The 20,328-nt window shown below is 39.9% G+C and overlaps 1 protein-coding gene across 2 annotated transcripts in view; it reads right to left on the bottom strand.

Annotated features, from left to right (window-relative positions):
* The window catches only part of fam234b (family with sequence similarity 234 member B), a 28,723-nt gene extending 8,866 nt beyond the window's left edge, over window positions 1-19,857 (bottom strand). The window contains exons 1-3 of one of the 2 annotated variants that reach the window (XM_079627022.1): window positions 19,728-19,857; window positions 5,265-5,642; window positions 5,073-5,189 (exon numbers count right to left, since the gene is read on the bottom strand). In XM_079627022.1, coding sequence (XP_079483148.1) covers window positions 5,073-5,189; window positions 5,265-5,343 — 196 coding nt within the window. In that variant the 5' untranslated portion in view covers window positions 5,344-5,642; window positions 19,728-19,857. Of the gene's footprint in view, window positions 1-5,072; window positions 5,190-5,264; window positions 5,643-11,555; window positions 11,650-19,727 lie in introns of those variants that run through there. The other variant, XM_079627021.1, reaches the window with a different exon arrangement.
* Between the last annotated feature and the right edge of the window lie 471 nt (window positions 19,858-20,328).

The raw sequence follows: 20,328 nt of genomic DNA, 5'->3' as shown, positions 1-20,328 counted from the left end.
ATCGTTACAGTTATCGTAACAGTTATCATTGCTTATCGTTACAGTTATCGTAACAGTTATCACTGCTTATCGTTACAGTTATCGTAACAGTTATCATTGCCTATCGTTACAGTTATCGTAACAGTTATCATTGCTTATCGTTACAGTTATCGTAACAGATATCATTGCTTATCGTAACAGTTATCATTGCCTATCGTTACAGTTATCGTAACAGTTATCATTGCCTATCGTTACAGTTATCGTAACAGTTATCATTGCCTATCGTTACAGTTATCGTAACAGTTATCATTGCCTATCGTTACAGTTATCGTAACAGTTATCATTGCCTATCGTTACAGTTATCGTAACAGATATCATTGCCTATCGTTACAGTTATCGTAACAGTTATCATTGCCTATCGTTACAGTTATCGTAACAGATATCATTGCCTATCGTTAGAGTTATCGTAACAGTTATCATTGCCTATCGTTACAGTTATCGTAACAGTTATCATTGCTTATCGTTACAGTTATCGTAACAGTTATCATGGCCTATCGTTACAGTTATCGTAACAGTTATCATTGCCTATCGTTACAGTTATCGTAACAGTTATCACTGCCTATCGTTAGTTATCGTAACAGATATCATTGCCTATCGTTACAGTTATCGTAACAGTTATCATTGCCTATCGTTACAGTTATCGTAACAGTTATCATTGCCTATCGTTACAGTTATCGTAACAGTTATCATTGCTTATCGTTACAGTTATCGTAACAGTTATCATTGCCTATCGTTACAGTTATCGTAACAGTTATCACTGCTTATCGTTACAGTTATCGTAACAGTTATCACTGCTTATCGTTACAGTTATCGTAACAGTTATCACTGCTTATCGTTACAGTTATCGTAACAGATATCATTGCCTATCGTTACAGTTATCGTAACAGTTATCATTGCCTATCGTTACAGTTATCGTAACAGATATCATTGCCTATCGTTACAGTTATCGTAACAGTTATCACTGCTTATCGTTACAGTTATCGTAACAGTTATCACTGCTTATCGTTACAGTTATCGTAACAGTTATCATGGCCTATCGTTACAGTTATCGTAACAGTTATCACTGCTTATCGTTACAGTTATCGTAACAGATATCATTGCCTATCGTTACAGTTATCAGAACACTTATCATTGCCTATCGTTACAGTTATCGTAACAGTTATCATTGCCTATCGTTACAGTTATCGTTACATTTATCGTAACAGTTATCATTGCCTATCGTTACAGTTATCGTAACAGTTATCATTGCCTATCGTTACAGTTATTGTAACAGTTATCATGGCCTATCGTTACAGTTATCGTAACAGTTATCATTGCCTATCGTTACAGTTATTGTAACAGTTATCATGGCCTATCGTTACAGTTATCGTAACAGTTATCATTGCCTATCGTTACAGTTATCGTAACAGTTATCATTGCCTATCGTTACAGTTATCGTTACATTTATCGTAACAGTTATCATTGCCTATCGTTACATTTATCATAACAGTTATCATTGCCTATCGTTACAGTTATCGTAACAGTTATCATTGCCTATCGTTACAGTTATTGTAACAGTTATCATGGCCTATCGTTACAGTTATCGTAACAGTTATCATTGCCTATCGTTACAGTTATCGTAACAGTTATCATTGCCTATCGTTACAGTTATCGTAACAGTTATCATTGCCTATCGTTACAGTTATCGTTACATTTATCGTAACAGTTATCATTGCCTATCGTTACAGTTATCGTAACACTTATCATTGCCTATCGTTACAGTTATTGTAACAGTTATCATTGCCTATTGTTACAGTTATCGTAACAGATATCATTGCCTATCGTTACAGTTATCGTAACAGTTATCATTGCCTATCGTTACAGTTATCGTAACAGATATCATTGCCTATCGTTACAGTTATCGTAACAGTTATCATTGCTTATCGTTACAGTTATCGTAACAGATATCATTGCCTATCGTTACAGTTATCGTAACAGTTATCATTGCCTATCGTTACAGTTATCGTAACAGATATCATTGCCTATCGTTACATTTATCGTAACAGTTATCATTGCCTATCGTTACAGTTATCGTAACAGATATCATTGCCTATCGTTACAGTTATCGTAACAGTTATCATTGCCTATCGTTACAGTTATCGTAACAGATATCATTGCCTATCGTTACAGTTATTGTAACAGTTATCATTGCCTATCGTTACAGTTATCGTAACAGTTATCATTGCCTATCGTTACAGTTATCGTAACAGTTATCATTGCCTATCGTTACAGTTATTGTAACAGTTATCACTGCTTATCGTTACAGTTATCGTAACAGTTATCATTGCCTATCGTTACAGTTATCGTAACAGTTATCATTGCCTATCGTTACAGTTATCGTAACAGATATCATTGCCTATCGTTACAGTTATTGTAACAGTTATCATTGCCTATCGTTACAGTTATTGTAACAGTTATCACTGCTTATCGTTACAGTTATCGTAACAGATATCATTGCCTATCGTTACAGTTATCGTAACAGTTATCATTGCCTATCGTTACAGTTATCGTAACAGATATCATTGCCTATCGTTACAGTTATTGTAACAGTTATCATTGCCTATCGTTACAGTTATCGTAACAGTTATCATTGCCTATCGTTACAGTTATCGTAACAGTTATCATTGCCTATCGTTACAGTTATTGTAACAGTTATCACTGCTTATCGTTACAGTTATCGTAACAGTTATCATTGCCTATCGTTACAGTTATCGTAACAGATATCATTGCCTATCGTTACAGTTATCGTAACAGTTATCATTGCCTATCGTTACAGTTATCGTAACAGTTATCATTGCCTATCGTTACAGTTATCGTAACACTTATCATTGCCTATCGTTACAGTTATCGTAACAGTTATCACTGCTTATCGTTACAGTTATCGTAACAGTTATCATTGCCTATCGTTACAGTTATCGTAACAGTTATCACTGCCTATCGTTACAGTTATCGTAACAGATATCATTGCCTATCGTTACAGTTATCGTAACAGTTATCATTGCTTATCGTTACAGTTATCGTAACAGATATCACTGCTTATCGTTACAGTTATCGTAACAGTTATCATGGCCTATCGTTACAGTTATCGTAACAGTTATCACTGCTTATCGTTACAGTTATCGTAACAGTTATCATGGCCTATCGTTACAGTAATCGTAACAGTTATCATTGCCTATCGTTACAGTTATAGTAACAGTTATCACTGCTTATCGTTACAGTTATCGTAACAGTTATCACTGCTTATCGTTACAGTTATCGTAACAGTTATCATTGCCTATCGTTACAGTTATCGTAACAGTTATCATGGCCTATCGTTACAGTTATCGTAACAGTTATCATGGCCTATCGTTACAGTTATCGTAACAGTTATCACTGCTTATCGTTACAGTTATCGTAACAGTTATCACTGCTTATCGTTACAGTTATCGTAACAGTTATCACTGCTTATCGTTACAGTTATCGTAACAGATATCATTGCCTATCGTTACAGTTATCGTAACAGTTATCATTGCTTATCGTTACAGTTATCGTAACAGTTATCATGGCCTATCGTTACAGTTATCATTGCCTATCGTTACAGTTATCGTAACAGTTATCACTGCTTATCGTTACAGTTATCGTAACAGTTATCATGGCCTATCGTTACAGTTATCATTGCTTATCGTTACAGTTATCGTAACAGTTATCATTGCCTATCGTTACAGTTATCGTTACAGTTATCATTGCTTATCGTTACAGTTATCGTAACAGTTATCACTGCTTATCGTTACAGTTATCGTAACAGATATCATTGCCTATCGTTACAGTTATCGTAACAGTTATCATTGCTTATCGTTACAGTTATCGTAACAGTTATCATGGCCTATCGTTACAGTTATCATTGCTTATCGTTACAGTTATCGTAACAGATATCATTGCTTATCGTTACAGTTATCGTAACAGTTATCATTGCCTATCGTTACAGTTATCGTAACAGTTATCGTAACAGATATTGCTTATCGTTACAGTTATCGTAACAGATATTGCTTATCGTTACAGTTATCGTAACAGTTATCATTGCTTATCGTTACAGTTATCGTAACAGTTATCATTGCCTATCGTTACAGTTATCGTAACAGTTATCGTAACAGATATTGCTTATCGTTACAGTTATCGTAACAGATATTGCTTATCGTTACAGTTATCGTAACAGTTATCATTGCTTATCGTTACAGTTATCGTAACAGTTATCATTGCCTATCGTTACAGTTATCGTAACAGTTATCATTGCCTATCGTTACAGTTATCGTAACAGTTATCATTGCCTATCGTTACAGTTATCGTAACAGTTATCATTGCCTATCGTAACAGTTATCGTTACAGTTATCGTAACAGTTATCGTTACAGTTATCGTAACAGATATCATTGCCTATCGTTACAGTTATCGTAACAGTTATCATGGCCTATCGTTACAGTTATCGTAACAGTTATCATTGCTTATCGTTACAGTTATCGTAACAGATATCATTGCTTATCGTTACAGTTATCGTAACAGTTATCACTGCTTATCGTTACAGTTATCGTTACAGTTATCGTAACAGTTATCATTGCCTATCGTTACAGTTATCGTAACAGTTATCATTGCCTATCGTTACAGTTATCGTAACAGTTATCACTGCTTATCGTTACAGTTATCGTAACAGTTATCACTGCTTATCGTTACAGTTATCGTAACAGTTATCACTGCTTATCGTTACAGTTATCGTAACAGTTATCACTGCTTATCGTTACAGTTATCGTAACAGTTATCACTGCTTATCGTTACAGTTATCGTAACAGATATTGCTTATCGTTACAGTTATCGTAACAGATATTGGTTATCGTTACAGTTATCGTAACAGTAATTGTTACTGTTATCTTCTAGTTTTTAGAGATGTAACTTCCGTAACCGACTGTTGCGCTCTATTCTACTGTAATGGGGAGTTTTTACGTTTTCCGTCACTTCGTCCGCTCACCTTTGCTCTGCGTGTTGATTGGCTGAGTGTCATTAGAGATGCTGGTGACGCCAATCAGAACGTCCTCCAGCCCGTCTCCGTCCACATCCCACAGCGCCAGCGGAGGCGAGGCCACGCCTGAGAGGAAGAGCACATGTTGAGTCTGCAGGTTAGCGAGGAGAAGTGTTGACGAGTTGTGGCGTGATCACTCACCGCTGGCGTCTCCGAGCGCTCGCTGCCAGTGCGTGAGGTGTGGCGCCCCCTGTGGGCAGGGCAGGAGGAACGCACACATCAGCACTAGCAGCGCCGCGCAGCCCAGCGGCAACAGGAACGCTGTGGTCCGAACCGCCCCGCGCACTCGCCCCGCCTTCCCCTCGCAGGCTCCGCCCACCTCCGCGACAGGCCCCACCCCCTCTCTCTGCGGCCACTCCCCCTCCTCCTCAAACTCCTCCTCCTCGTCCCGCAGGTCGGCGGCCGCTGGGCTCAGGCCGTTACGAGGATAGTTCAGGACCAGATCGTCGTCCTCTGTCTCATCTTCGCTGTCCGCCTGCGTCAGCGGGTCGTACTCGCCCAGGTCCGAGCCCTTCTTACCTGCATGATCAGGGATTAGGGATGCAAATTATCGATTAATTCATTAATCATTAATTGATTGACCTTATCGATCGATTAACGATTAACTGATAAGCGGCTATTTTCCTGAGAATGTACATTTCTCGTGGTATCAACAGTGTCTTTAACATAAAAAACAAAATAATGCTTATATACTGAACAAAAATGCATGTTATATTGCTCAAATGATGTTGTATTGTAACAGTTGGGATACAGTACAGAATGGCATTTATGTAGTTTAACAAAATAAATTATGCACAGAAAATTAAAATACATAAAAAATAATTGTGCACTGGCTCACCTGTTGCAAACATTAAGCAACATAAAATAAATGTTAAATAAAAATCTATATGGCTAGGCTTAGCCTAAACTATATTAAGTCTACATATAATAATCTATCTGGTAAACTACTTGAAAAACTTGAAACATTAGCAGCACTTATTGATGCTTGGTCTGAGAAAGGTAACAGTAAGATTACTAGACCTGGAAACTTCAAATATAGAACTGAAGGGATGTCAATTTTCACAAATTCCCATGATCTATCGTAATTTAAATTAACGATCAATTATGCGTCTGCTGCAGTGCATATGGCCAACAGCATGACAGGGTTTGTTAAGCACGCTATGTTACTCACCAAATGAATGAGAATGGCTTTTAATCCAAATGAAGGGCTAGTAGGATTGTAAAATGTTTCGATGTGAATGATAATTAAATTAAATTAATTATTTAATAATCAAATATAACGACTAATAATACAACGTGTCACCAACGGCGCCTCAGATGCGTGCTTGCAGAATGTGTTGTAACGTTAGACGTGCACTGAAACTCACTGAAAACGGCAACTAAACCCAATGAATTCACAACGATTTAATAAAATAGTGTTCTGATGTTATGTAATATGACAGTCCCAAATTAATCATCGTTATTATTAGTCGTGCATTGCTGCTTGAGCGGCGCGCGCTGAATGAATAACCGTTGAGCACTGCTAGCGTGTTATTTAACTCAAAGAAGCGCAACCTATATGAGATTAGTCAGATATATACAAAATAAACATGATATTACAAATTATATCTGCACAAAATGACGTGAATGCACAAGTGAACTTGAGTTGCGTGCCATTCAGAATGACTCATGTTGTGGACGCGCTCTTCCTGGAACAACGCGCTACGGCAACTAAACCCAAATACTTCACAATGTTGTATTACACTATTGTTCTCTTTATAATGTTATGTAATATGACAGTCCCAATAGTCATTATTAGTCGTGCATTGCCGTTTGAGCTGCGCGCGCTAAAGATCACGCTTCAACTATTCTTAACCAAATGCATCCAATATGCTGAGATAAATCAGATATAGATACACATAATACACATAATAAACGTACACATAATAAACTATTACAACTTACATTTGCACAAAACAAAAGGCTGCGAATGCACACGCAAACTTAGTCATGATGAAGGTGTAAAATAGTCCCAAACATAACTCCGGCGCGCTCGCTTGTGTTTCGCGGTTGAGCAGCACGCACGCGCATGAACCTGCTTAATCGATGATCGATAAGTTTGATCGATTAATGTATTATCGACAATTAATCGATCGTCGATTAATCGTTTGCATCCCAATCAGGGATTAACCAGTTTAACACTGAACACTTAATCCTGGGTTCTTTTTTCTACCCCAATCCTTGGTTGAGCCGTTTTTGGGGTTCTTTTTCAGTGTTTGGGTAGTTTTTGTGTAACCCAGATCCTGGGTCAGACGTAACAACCCAGTGTTTGGGTAGTTTATGTGTAACCCAGATCCTGGGTCAGACGTAACAACCCAGTGTTTGGGTAGTTTTGGGAAACCCAGATCCTGGGTCAGACGTAACAACCCAGTGTTTGGGTAGTTTTTGTGTAACCCAGACTCTGGGTCAGACATAACAACCCAGTGTTTGAGTAGTTTTTGTGTAACCCAGATCCTGGGTCAGACGTAACAACCCAGTGTTTGAGTAGTTTTTGTGTAACCCAGATCCTGGGTCAGACGTAACAACCCAGTGTTTGGGTAGTTTATGTGTAACCCAGATCCTGGGTCAGACGTAACAACCCAGTGTTTGGGTAGTTTTTGTGTAACCCAGACTCTGGGTCAGACATAACAACCCAGTGTTTGAGTAGTTTTTGTGTAACCCAGATCCTGGGTCAGACGTAACAACCCAGTGTTTGAGTAGTTTTTGTGTAACCCAGATCCTGGGTCAGACGTAACAACCCAGTGTTTGGGTAGTTTATGTGTAACCCAGATCCTGGGTCAGACGTAACAACCCAGTGTTTGAGTAGTTTATGTGTAACCCAGATCCTGGGTCAGACGTAACAACCCAGTGTTTGGGTAGTTTATGTGTAACCCAGATCCTGGGTCAGAAGTAACAACCCAGTGTTTGAGTAGTTTTTGTGTAACCCAGATCCTGGGTCAGAAGTAACAACCCAGTGTTTGAGTAGTTTTTGTGTAACCCAGCTCCTGGGTCAGAAGGAACAACCCAGTGTTTGGGTAGTTTATGTGTAACCCAGATCCTGGGTCAGACGTAACAACCCAGTGTTTGAGTAGTTTTTGTGTAACCCAGATCCTGGGTCAGAAGTAACAACCCAGTGTTTGAGTAGTTTTTGTGTAACCCAGATCCTGGGTCAGACGTAACAACCCAGTGTTTGAGTAGTTTATGTGTAACCCAGCTCCTGGGTCAGACGTAACAACCCAGGGTTTGGGTAGTTTTTGTGTAACCCAGATTCCTGGGTCAGACGTAACAACCCAGTGTTTGAGTAGTTTTTGTGTAACCCAGATCCTGGGTCAGACGTAACAACCCAGTGTTTGAGTAGTTTTTGTGTAACCCAGATCCTGGGTCAGACGTAACAACCCAGTGTTTGAGTAGTTTATGTGTAACCCAGCTCCTGGGTCAGACGTAACAACCCAGGGTTTGGGTAGTTTATGTGTAACCCAGATCCTGGGTCAGACGTAACAACCCAGTGTTTGAGTAGTTTTTGTGTAACCCAGATCCTGGGTCAGAAGTAACAACCCAGTGTTTGAGTAGTTTTTGTGTAACCCAGATCCTGGGTCAGACGTAACAACCCAGTGTTTGAGTAGTTTATGTGTAACCCAGCTCCTGGGTCAGACGTAACAACCCAGTGTTTGAGTAGTTTATGTGTAACCCAGCTCCTGGGTCAGACGTAACAACCCAGGGTTTGGGTAGTTTATGTGTAACCCAGACTCTGGGTCAGACGTAACAACCCAGTGTTTGGGTAGTTTATGTGCAACCCAGATCCTGGGTCAGACGTAACAACCCAGTGTTTGGGTAGTTTTTGTGTAACCCAGACTCTGGGTCAGACATAACAACCCAGTGTTTGGGTAGTTTTTGTGTAACCCAGACTCTGGGTCAGACGTAACAACCCAGGGTTTGGGTAGTTTATGTGTAACCCAGATCCTGGGTCAGACGTAACAACCCAGTGTTTGGGTAGTTTTTGTGTAACCCAGACTCTGGGTCAGACGTAACAACCCAGTGTTTGAGTAGTTTTTGTGTAACCCAGATCCTGGGTCAGACGTAACAACCCAGTGTTTGGGTAGTTTATGTGTAACCCAGATCCTGGGTCAGACGTAACAACCCAGTGTTTGAGTAGTTTTTGTGTAACCCAGATCCTGGGTCAGAAGGAACAACCCAGTGTTTGGGTAGTTTATGTGTAACCCAGATCCTGGGTCAGAAGTAACAACCCAGTGTTTGAGTAGTTTTTGTGTAACCCAGATCCTGGGTCAGAAGGAACAACCCAGTGTTTGGGTAGTTTATGTGTAACCCAGATCCTGGGTCAGACGTAACAACCCAGTGTTTGGGTAGTTTATGTGTAACCCAGATCCTGGGTCAGAAGTAACAACCCAGTGTTTGAGTAGTTTTTGTGTAACCCAGATCCTGGGTCAGACGTAACAACCCAGTGTTTGAGTAGTTTATGTGTAACCCAGCTCCTGGGTCAGACGTAACAACCCAGGGTTTGGGTAGTTTTTGTGTAACCCAGATTCCTGGGTCAGACGTAACAACCCAGTGTTTGAGTAGTTTTTGTGTAACCCAGATCCTGGGTCAGACGTAACAACCCAGTGTTTGAGTAGTTTATGTGTAACCCAGCTCCTGGGTCAGACGTAACAACCCAGGGTTTGGGTAGTTTATGTGTAACCCAGACTCTGGGTCAGACATAACAACCCAGTGTTTGAGTAGTTTATGTGTAACCCAGACTCTGGGTCAGACATAACAACCCAGTGTTTGGGTAGTTTTTGTGTAACCCAGACTCTGGGTCAGACGTAACAACCCAGTGTTTGGGTAGTTTATGTGTAACCCAGATCCTGGGTCAGACGTAACAACCCAGTGTTTGAGTAGTTTTTGTGTAACCCAGACTCTGGGTCAGACGTAACAACCCAGCGTTTGGGTAGTTTATGTGTAACCAGATCCTGGGTCAGACGTAACAACCCAGTGTTTGAGTAGTTTTTGTGTAACCCAGACTCTGGGTCAGACGTAACAACCCAGCGTTTGGGTAGTTTATGTGTAACCAGATCCTGGGTCAGACGTAACAACCCAGTGTTTGAGTAGTTTTTGTGTAACCCAGACTCTGGGTCAGACGTAACAACCCAGCGTTTGGGTAGTTTATGTGTAACCCAGACTCTGGGTCAGACGTAACAACCCAGGGGTTGAGTTATTTATCGCAGGGTTGTTGCAACCTCTTCAGGAGAGAGCAGTGGAGCTCCGTCAAATTGGTGTGTGTCTTCAGTAAAATACAGGTTTGTGTACATTTTATTTGATCTATAAAAACGTTATTGTTCTGTATATTGTTTATTTTACGCAGAGCAACATACAGGGGCGTGATGTGAGTCACGAGTGTCGCATCTTTTCGTGTGATGCCATGCATAACATTTTATCATTTTATTCAAAAAGATACAGAATATAAATATGTATGAGGTTCAAATATGTTGTCAGAACTGATCACTAATTGTTTATGGACAGGTTATGGAGTCACATCATATTTCTGCGGTCTGACGTTAACACGAGATCCAGTGCGTTACCGTGGAAACGGCACAACAGAGACTGGGCATTACACTTGAGTTACTTATAAATCTTTCATTTGTACTTCTAATTTTTGTTAAACGAGCATAAAAGTGTTCAATACGTATTCAAAACTGTAAAATATGCCATACTGTAAAATATGATTCAAAATAAAGGAAGTATCATGCAAACCAGTGGTTTAAATTTTTTTTTTTTAATTTTAAAAAAGTTTAGAGGATTTAAGTTAATCCGTAGACATTCATTCATGTATAAAGTAAAAAAATAAAAGTTAGTAATATAGAAAAAAATAATAAATTATGCTGGGTTAAATAAACAACCCAATTTGCTGGGTAAAATCAACCCAACATGTGTTCTGACCCAAATTGGGTTGTTTTAAACCCAGTGTTTTTTTAGAGTGTAATTAAATGAAAACATTCTTGAAGAAAATTCACAGATTCTTTTGTTTGAGAAAATAGCGATGTTTCTTTACAGGAACCACTGTGGTCACGTGACGGCGCCATTTACCATGGTACTGTACAGTAACAGTTACCATGGTATTTACATACATGGTGGTTGCGGCGTTATAGTCTTTATTTTTTTGTGCCAATCTGCAGAGAATTTAATAATTTAATATGATATGATCGCGCTGGTTTCGACGTGTTCTCAGGTAATCTGTGTAAATGCCTGGGCTGCGTGTCGCATCTGAGTACAGTATAACCAGCATAACGGAGCGAAGATGCGTCTGATAATCACATCACTGACGTCACCGAGCAAACACACACGCGCCCGCATCCGAACGGCTGCTCATTACGGTCTTCATTCATTCGACCGCTTATCGAAGATTAATATTCGACTTACCCGGTAATTTCAGCGCTCGGGACAGAGCTGCAGCCATTGCGCGAGATGTTATCAGCGACGCGACGCGTGTACCGCTGCAGATGCCGCGCTGAAGAGGTGCATCACGGGAAATGGAGTCTTCTCCGATGCCGGAAACATCACAACAAAACAACATTTATTTTGCCAACTGAATTATAATATTCCCAGGTTGTGACATCTGCCGTTAGGTTGATATTATTTTATTTTCTTACACAACAATTGTGTTTATTATAATATTAGCCTACGTGTGTATTTAATTTTACAGTAAATGAGAATAGTACCCTTAAGGTTATTGTAAAATAAATTTGCTCTCTAAAACAAACTATTAAACATTTTTACTTTAATAATTCTTCATGAACGGCTAAATAAATCAGGCTTCAAGGCAAACCGCGCTTCGGTTCATTTGCTTAGCGTTTGCATATTCAAATGATGAAACCACAGATGGTTTTTATATTTTTACACTGCTTTCTTATTTTTATTTATCTAAATCACGTTGTATGTATTTATTTAGATCTAGCCTAGGTAAAAATATTATTTACCTTATTTATGTATTTTTTTATCAAATGTTATTTAATTTTTAAATCATTAATTTGTTTATTTATTTTTGTATTTTTTTTTTTTTTAAATAGTATTTTAATATAATGTGTTTATTTATTTTCATTTTAATCACGTTATTTATTTAGTTTGTTTCTCTCGAGTTTCCCACTGACCTCTAGCGCTCCCTTGTGGCTCTCAGAGAAATCGCAGCTTTCAAACTCCCGATTTTAAGTTCCACTAATCGAATATTGACTCTATAGTTATAAACAGTTATGGGTGTGTCGGGGCAGATCCTGGTTCCGCGTGGCATCTCACGAAGTAGGCGAGTCACCTCAGCGGACGGACCTGTACCCGTTCAAAAATTCCTCTCGCGAGTATGAGCGAGGACGCGGGCGTCACCCCGCGTCGTTATTTTCCTTACTCATCAGTTTAAGGCATGACCCGATAGTGCGCGCGCTCTCACTACGGGTCACGCGCGCCGCTGTGCACAGTGACGGTGAGGAGAGCGCGAGCACGCGACTTCAGTCTTTCACTCAGTCATTAGTACACGTCACAGGAAATTGTTATTATACCATTCAATTATTAGTAATACATTACATTTATCATTATAGTTATTGTTAGTTATCATTGGTTATCGTCACAGTTACGTTGTAGCATTACCGTTATAGTTTTCATTATCGTTATCGTTACAATTATTCATCAGTTATTGTTACAGTTATTGTCATCATTACAGTTATCATTATAGATATTGATACAGTTATTGTAGTCATTACAGTTATCATTATAGATATTGATACAGTTATTGTAGTCATTACAGTTATCATTATAGATATTGATACAGTTATTGTTGTAGTTATCATAGTTATTGCCGGCTGAACTCCCAGGTTGTGACATTTGCCGTTTGGTTGATATAATTTTTTACACAATTTGTGTTTATAATGTCACATGTATAAATAAATGAGAAAAGTATCCTTTTATAAGGTTAAATTTGCTCTCTAAAACAAACTATTAAACATTTTTACTTTAATAATTCTTCATGAACGGCTAAATAAATCAGGGTTCACTCTTTCGTTGAAGGCAAACCGCGCTTCGGTTCATTTGCTTAGCGTTTGCATATTCAAATGATGAAACCACAGATTTTTATTTATCTAAATCAAGTTTTATGTGTTTATTTAAATTTAGGTACAAATATGATTTAATTTTAATCAAATCTAGGCTACTTATTATTATTTTTCATTTTAATCACGTTATTTAATTTTTCTCGAAACCTCTAGCGCTCCCTGGTGGCTCTCGGAGGAATCGCAGCTTTAAATCTCTTGATTACAAGTTCCACTAATCGATTACGGTTTATCTCGACGCTTGATTCTGGTTCCTCGCTACGATTCTGCTGACTCTCGCTGCGATAGTCGATTATTAAATCTTTCTTTATGAACAGATAAGGGGTGTTTCGGGGCAGATCCTGGTTCCGCGTGGCATCTCACGAAGTAGGCGAGTCACCTCAGCGGACGGACCTGTACCCGTTCAAAAATTCCTCTCGCGAGTATGAGCGAGGACGCGGGCGTCACCCCGCGTCGTTATTTTCCTTACTCATCAGTTTAAGGCATGACCCGATAGTGCGCGCGCTCTAAGTACCGGTCACGCGCGCCGCTGTGCACAGTGACGGTGAGGAGTACAAATTTAGGTACAAATATGATTTAATTGTAATCAAATCTAGGCTACTTATTATTATTTTTCATTTTAATCACGTTATTTAATTTTTCTCGAAACCTCTAGCGCTCCCTTGTGGCTCTCGGAGGAATCGCAGCTTTAAAGGTGCCCTAGAATGTGAAATTGAATTTAACTTGCCATAGTTAAATAACAATAGTTTAGTACATGAACATGACATACAGTGAGTTTCAAACACCATTGTTTTCTCCTACTTGTTTAAATCTCGTTTTTGAAAAACACCCCTGAAAAACGGGCGAATCTCCACATAACACCTACTGTGACGTAACCGATGGGATCATTAATATGTACGCCTCCAAAATTTGCATAAGCCAAGCCCAGAGATACGGTGCTACACAGAACTGCACAGGTGAAGAAACAAGCGAGCGTCGTAGGGCAAATGGCTGATCATGGACATAGATGTTTTTGCACGTCGGACCTGTTTGCTGTGACTCTCTTACCCCTTTCCCACCAAGGCAGAGCTGGTGCTGGTTCGGAGCCAGAGCCTAGTTTCAAATCGGTTCTTTGTTTTTCGACCACCAAAGCACCAGCTCCGAACCAGTAAAAGTGGTTCTTAAGTAGCACCAAAACATTGCTGGGCTAGAGTAAGAACCGCTTGCGTCAGGGGCTGGGGGCGGGGTTACCGTGACCAACAAGAGGAAAAGAAACTTGTGACCGCCATTTTTTACATAGCTGCTAATGGAGCTAATAGCTGCTCGATTGTAATCTCCGTCTATGCACGTTACGGCGAGCTGCACGAACGCGTTGGATTCGCCGTGTTTGGATGCCGATGTAGTTTCGCAAAGCCATGAGCATCAATAGTAACGCAACGAACGCCATTGTTGATGTAAGACTTGTTCGAGATGCATCGGAGCGGCGCGGACCGATCAGAGCTCCGGGAGTGTGTGGAGAGCACACGACTCCTTGTGCTTTTGGATCGCGTTCGCAGTGCTTTGATGTCACGCGGCGATCGGTCTGCCAGAAGCCGAACCATCTCGAACAAGCCTGGTGTGTTTGGCGCTGCCGCGCTAGCGTTGCTGGGCAACATGAGATGTATACAGTGGCGTAAGATCTGGCTCTGTTGTGGCTCTCTAGCCTGTAGAAAGGCAAACCGGTTCTTAGAAGAACCGTCAGTAGAACCGGCTCTAGCTCTAGCTCTGAACCGGCACCTGGTCTTGCTGGTGGAAAAGGGGTGAGCTCTTGTAATGAGCCCGCAGTGAAAGAGCCAATCAGAGCAGAACTCCTCATTACTATTCATGACCCTTCCAAATAAGGTAGAAACAGACCATTTCATTCTAGGGCCAATTTATAGGGTTGGAAATTGTCCTGTAAAACCTTTTCTGGACATTTTAAATGGCTTTTTAAGCCACATACCCTCTATGTAGATATCAGGGACAAAATTAAAATATTATTTCAACACATTCTAGGGCACCTTTAAATCTCTTGATTACAAGTTCCACTAATCGATTACGGTTTATCTCGACGCTTGATTCTGGTTCCTCGCTACGATTCTGCTGACTCTCGCTGCGATAATCGATTATTAAATCTTTCTTTATGAACAGATAAGGGGTGTTTCGGGGCAGATCCTGGTTCCGCGTGGCATCTCACGAAGTAGGCGAGTCACCTCAGCGGACGGACCTGTACCCGTTCAAAAATTCCTCTCGCGAGTATGAGCGAGGACGCGGGCGTCACCCCGCGTCGTTATTTTCCTTACTCATCAGTTTAAGGCATGACCCGATAGTGCGCGCGCTCTCAGTACCGGTCACGCGCGCCGCTGTGCACAGTGACGGTGAGGAGAGCGCGAGCGCGCGACTTCAGTCTTTCACTCAGTCATTAGTACACGTCACAGGAAATTGTTATTATACCATTCAATTATTAGTAATACATTACATTTATCATTATAGTTATTGTTAGTTATCATTGGTTATCGTCACAGTGGGTCTCTAACTTCTTTAGGTGCTGGTGCCTTCTGGAACATCACAGGTTCAATGCACCCATCTTCTCTGAGCCTCCACCCTCCACCACCTGGGTTCCAGAGAAGAGGTCTGGCCAGGTAACTGTGACGCCACACCGCTGTTTGGTACAAGGCTCTCAGCACATGTGGCTGGAAGGCATCTTCTGTTGCTGGTAGATTTGCTGCTGACAAATCTGTGGTAGATGCCAGTGTGTACCTCAGCTCATCCAGGTTGGTGCAAGGATGCCCATCCACCTTTTGCTTTTGGCCATACAGGAGGAGGGCATACCTTCTTGCCACAGGCAAAGCCTCTTCCAGGCTACCAGAGAGTCCAAATTTGGTCATTTCCTGTAACTCACAACGATGGGTCTTCAGTCTTGTGAGGGCAGTGGCCTTCCCAATTCTGTACAAACTGCTTGTGGTGTCACAACCCGTGAGGGCGTCAAACATATAGGGACGGATCTTTCCTTAAGGCCATGTCCAGAGTGCATAAACACTGCTGAGGATCCAAACATCCTTGAATAGTACAGAAGCAAAACTAGTACATCTGTATCATCACATTTGACAATTAGACGAGAATGTGACTGTGCAAGGTGTACTGCATGTAACACCAGCCTCGTGTACCTGCAAAGTTTATCTCCATTCATATCAAACGTGTTTAAGGTGGTGAGGGACCTCTGTGGAACCCGTGCTAGGCATTTATCCACGGTGGAGACTTGGCCTCTTCGAAACACAACAGATGCCATAGCATGAGTTGTATGAGTTGTATGCTTCCCATCCAGGGTGTCTTCATTTTGGTCAAAGTTGTCGATGGCTGCATCAACTATTCCATGTTCAGCGACTCCAGTGAGGCCAGTTGGGATGTAGACACCACTCTCTGTCCTTGATATTTGGTCTGCTGCCACAGATGTGAGGAAGTGCCTAACCTCTGTTTGGAAACACAGTGCCCCATTGCACTGAGCTCATTGATGAGTGTCTTACTACCAAACTCATGATGTATCAAAATGGCAAGTCCCAGTGTGATTGGCGTATGGATGTGACAGCTCTGTCCAATGAGATCATGACAGATTGCGATAACACACAGATTGTCCTTTGAAGCTGGGTCATCATCACATGTTTGGTAATCTCTGTGTGCAGGTGAATCAACACACCAGTTGACAAAGTCATGAGGGATGTTGGGTACATACTTGCTGCATTGGAGACGTGACAGACGGTCACTGCTGACATATGATTGACTGTCATGCTCTACCTGCTCCATGCTTTTCCTCAATATGTCTGCAGCCCTGTGTAATATTTGGATTTCGGAAAGACTCTGACTTGTCTGTGGAAATGTTGTCTCACAGTCTACTGGTATTTCTGTGAGTTTAGCAGCTTCCCTCAGTGCACAACCTATGGTCATACTATCTGAGCAGATCAGATCTGACTGTCCTGGACGTGGAACAAATACAAGCCTGTCTTCGTAATGCTGTATCAGCTTTTCCTTTAGTTTCCAGGATATATTTCTTGTGTTGAACTATGGACACACCTTCTTCCTCAGCAATGGTCTTTAGTATGTTGTCATAGCTATCAGTCAAAGAGTTGAGAGTCCTCACTTTCATATATTTGGACAATACGGTTTTATCAATGTCTTCAGTGAGCTTAGTAAACGCTTTGTCATAGACATTGGTCTGCTTTTCTGATTCTTTTCTTCGTCTGTTAGCTGCTATATTTCGTTCAGAGATGTAGTGTGCAAGGCACATTTTATGGTATTTTGCATCATATGCAAAGAGACCAGGGGCCTCATTTATAAAGCTTGCGTACGCACAAAACGGGGCTGAAAACATGCGTACGCCAGTTCCTGCGCAAAAGGTGGGATTTATAAAGAAAAACTTGACGTGAAAATATGCGCACCTCCACGCAAACTCTGACCCATGCGTACGTACATTTTGAAGACAAAGCAGTTTGGCGACACTGATGGTGAGTTGAGGAACTGACTGCGGATAAAGGGAATTAACCCTTTGCAAAATGGCAAAATTAAGTTTGACATATTTCAATATTTACAATATTTACAAGTTGCTCATAGGTCCCGGTTACAACAAAAAATACAAACTAGAAACTACAAACTTGTTGAGACAAACTTTAAGTTGGCTTGAGAAAGCCGGACCAGAGAGTTTGAAGAAGTTTAAAGTAGTTTGATGTTTAAAGTAGGTTAAAGTTTGATAGATAGATAGATAGATAGATAGATAGATAGATAGATAGATTTAGAATGGTAGTTTAATTGAATCTAGGGCTTCAGGGAGTTTAGATTTGAGTTTTTGGCTTGTACACTAATGGGCCACCGTAGTCTTGGCTCAATTTGAGCACTCTGCAATGTAAGTCTATGGGATTTTTATGATTTTTAATATTAATTTTTAAGAAAACTGAAAGTCAAATCAGTTTGAAAAGATATAGCACACCAAGTCAGAACAGTCTGAAGGTCTGACCCGAGTTTGGAGTTTGTAGAATTAAAGCTCTAGGAGGAGATAGAGTTGTACATTTTTAGTAAGAAGAATAATAATAAAAAGTTTAAGTAAATTTCAGTAAGTTGGCTTTTCCAAGTCAACTTAATAAGTTTACATAGGATTTGAGTAAGTTGGCTTGGAAAAGCCAACTTAATAACATTAAATCACCATTATGGGTCCTAAAGATACATACATGCATGTTTAGTTTAAAGACATAAAAGGAACTATATGCTGAAAGTACGTAAATTTAATTTCTTTCACTTCCATTCTTAAATGGATGTAGGCCTATCACTCATTGTGTTTTAAAAAAAACAAATTTCCTTGCTCCTTTAATATATGCATGGCTAATGAGGTCATTTGCATTGTCTATATATGGTTGAATGTGGGCGGAGAAAGGGCGGTAAATTATTTTTTTTTGCGTGCGCAAATTATCAGTTAGGCTGTGATTTATAAAGTGAAAATTGCGTGCAGGTGTGCGTACGCACGGTTTTATAAATCTGATATTTTTTTTGCGTACGCCATTTTTGGCTTTTGTGCGTACGTACACTTTTAGTAAGGTTCCTACGCACAGTTTTATAAATGAGGCCCCTGGTCTAGAGCTGGCCTTCCCACAAATGAAACAATCTCTCCGTATTTTAAATGATGTTGTATCAGCCCTACGCAGCCTTCTTGGTGCAGATGTGCTCTCACTCTCAACATTTGCAACTTGCTTCTGCTCACTGATTTTTGTCTTACTGCAGTAGTTCGCTCTACATGATACATATGAAACTTTGATTTTGGAGGAAAGTATGTCATCTGTATATGGAGCCAGAGTTTTATGGACACCATCATCTCTCTGCTGAGCAAGGGTAAGTATGCGTTGGAGGCCTTCTACTGTGGGGTTTTGGACATATGGATATTTTTTCTTGCCCTTTTCAAAATGTTTCCCACAAATTATACAAAGCTTTGGATCCAATGTCTGTAAGACATTCTCCATAATTCAAGAGACTAGTGAAAAGGAAAAATTATATACATTTCAGAATTTGGTAACACTTTACAATAAGGTTCATTAGTTAATGCATTAACTAACATTAACTAACCATGATTAATACATTTGTTATTGTATTTGTTAATCTTTGTTAACGTTAGTTAATAGAAATAGAGCTAGGCCTATTCATTGTTTGTTCATGTTAGTTTACAGTGCACAAACTAAACAAATTAGTAAATGTTGAAATTAACATGAACAAAGATTAATAAATACTCTATAAGTGCAGTTCATTATTAGTTCATGTTGACTAATGTTAACTAACAAACCTTATTGTAAAGTGTTACCCAGAATTTTAATTGAAACGCAAATCAAGTTGAATTACACATGCAACATTAGTCAGAGGGCTAAGTAATGTCTTAGCTAGGCTAAGTAGTTTATACGACTAGCTACTTAGCTACTTGTATTAGGCTAGGTCAGCCTTTTCTTATGACATAATATTTGTAATTATTTACCTGTCTGGTTAGGAAGATATCAATAAAGACAATCAAGTAGATAGCTACAGCTGGATCCAACCATTAGCCTAACACTAATATCTTATTCTTATCTAATCAGAGATCACACCAATGGGGTGAAGTAAGAAGTGTAGGCTCGACTGCTGGCCTGGACAGAGGAAAAAAGCTAACACATATTATTTTCTATTATTCAGTAATGATTTGGCCAAAACAAAATTCAAGTGGATATACATATTTTAATAAAGGTGTTCCATTCCAATGTTAACATGATTCAATTTGATCTGTGTATCATGAATTCTATAGTATACTGTGCCTTATGAAATGCATCATTATTAAATGTATCTTAAATGAGACTATTATGACAGTGTTCTGTTATCTTTCATTTTAGACACCTCACACATTGAGTGACAGAAAACTCTGATTCATCATGCTATATTTACATATTTGGTATTTCTGGATTCAGCACAACCCCACCTTTCCAACAAGCCATCATGTTTATATGATAATCCTTGGCAAAGCAACCACAAAGTAAATGAAAACATTCTGCATAGATATTCAATTTGTGTATGTCCGCTTATTTTTGGTATGTGTTTATATGTCT

This window comes from Phoxinus phoxinus (genome assembly GCF_949152265.1).
Source record: "Phoxinus phoxinus genome assembly, chromosome: 1".
In the NCBI taxonomy this organism is placed as follows: domain Eukaryota; kingdom Metazoa; phylum Chordata; class Actinopteri; order Cypriniformes; family Leuciscidae; genus Phoxinus; species Phoxinus phoxinus.
This window is presented reverse-complemented; position numbering and strand designations above follow the sequence as displayed.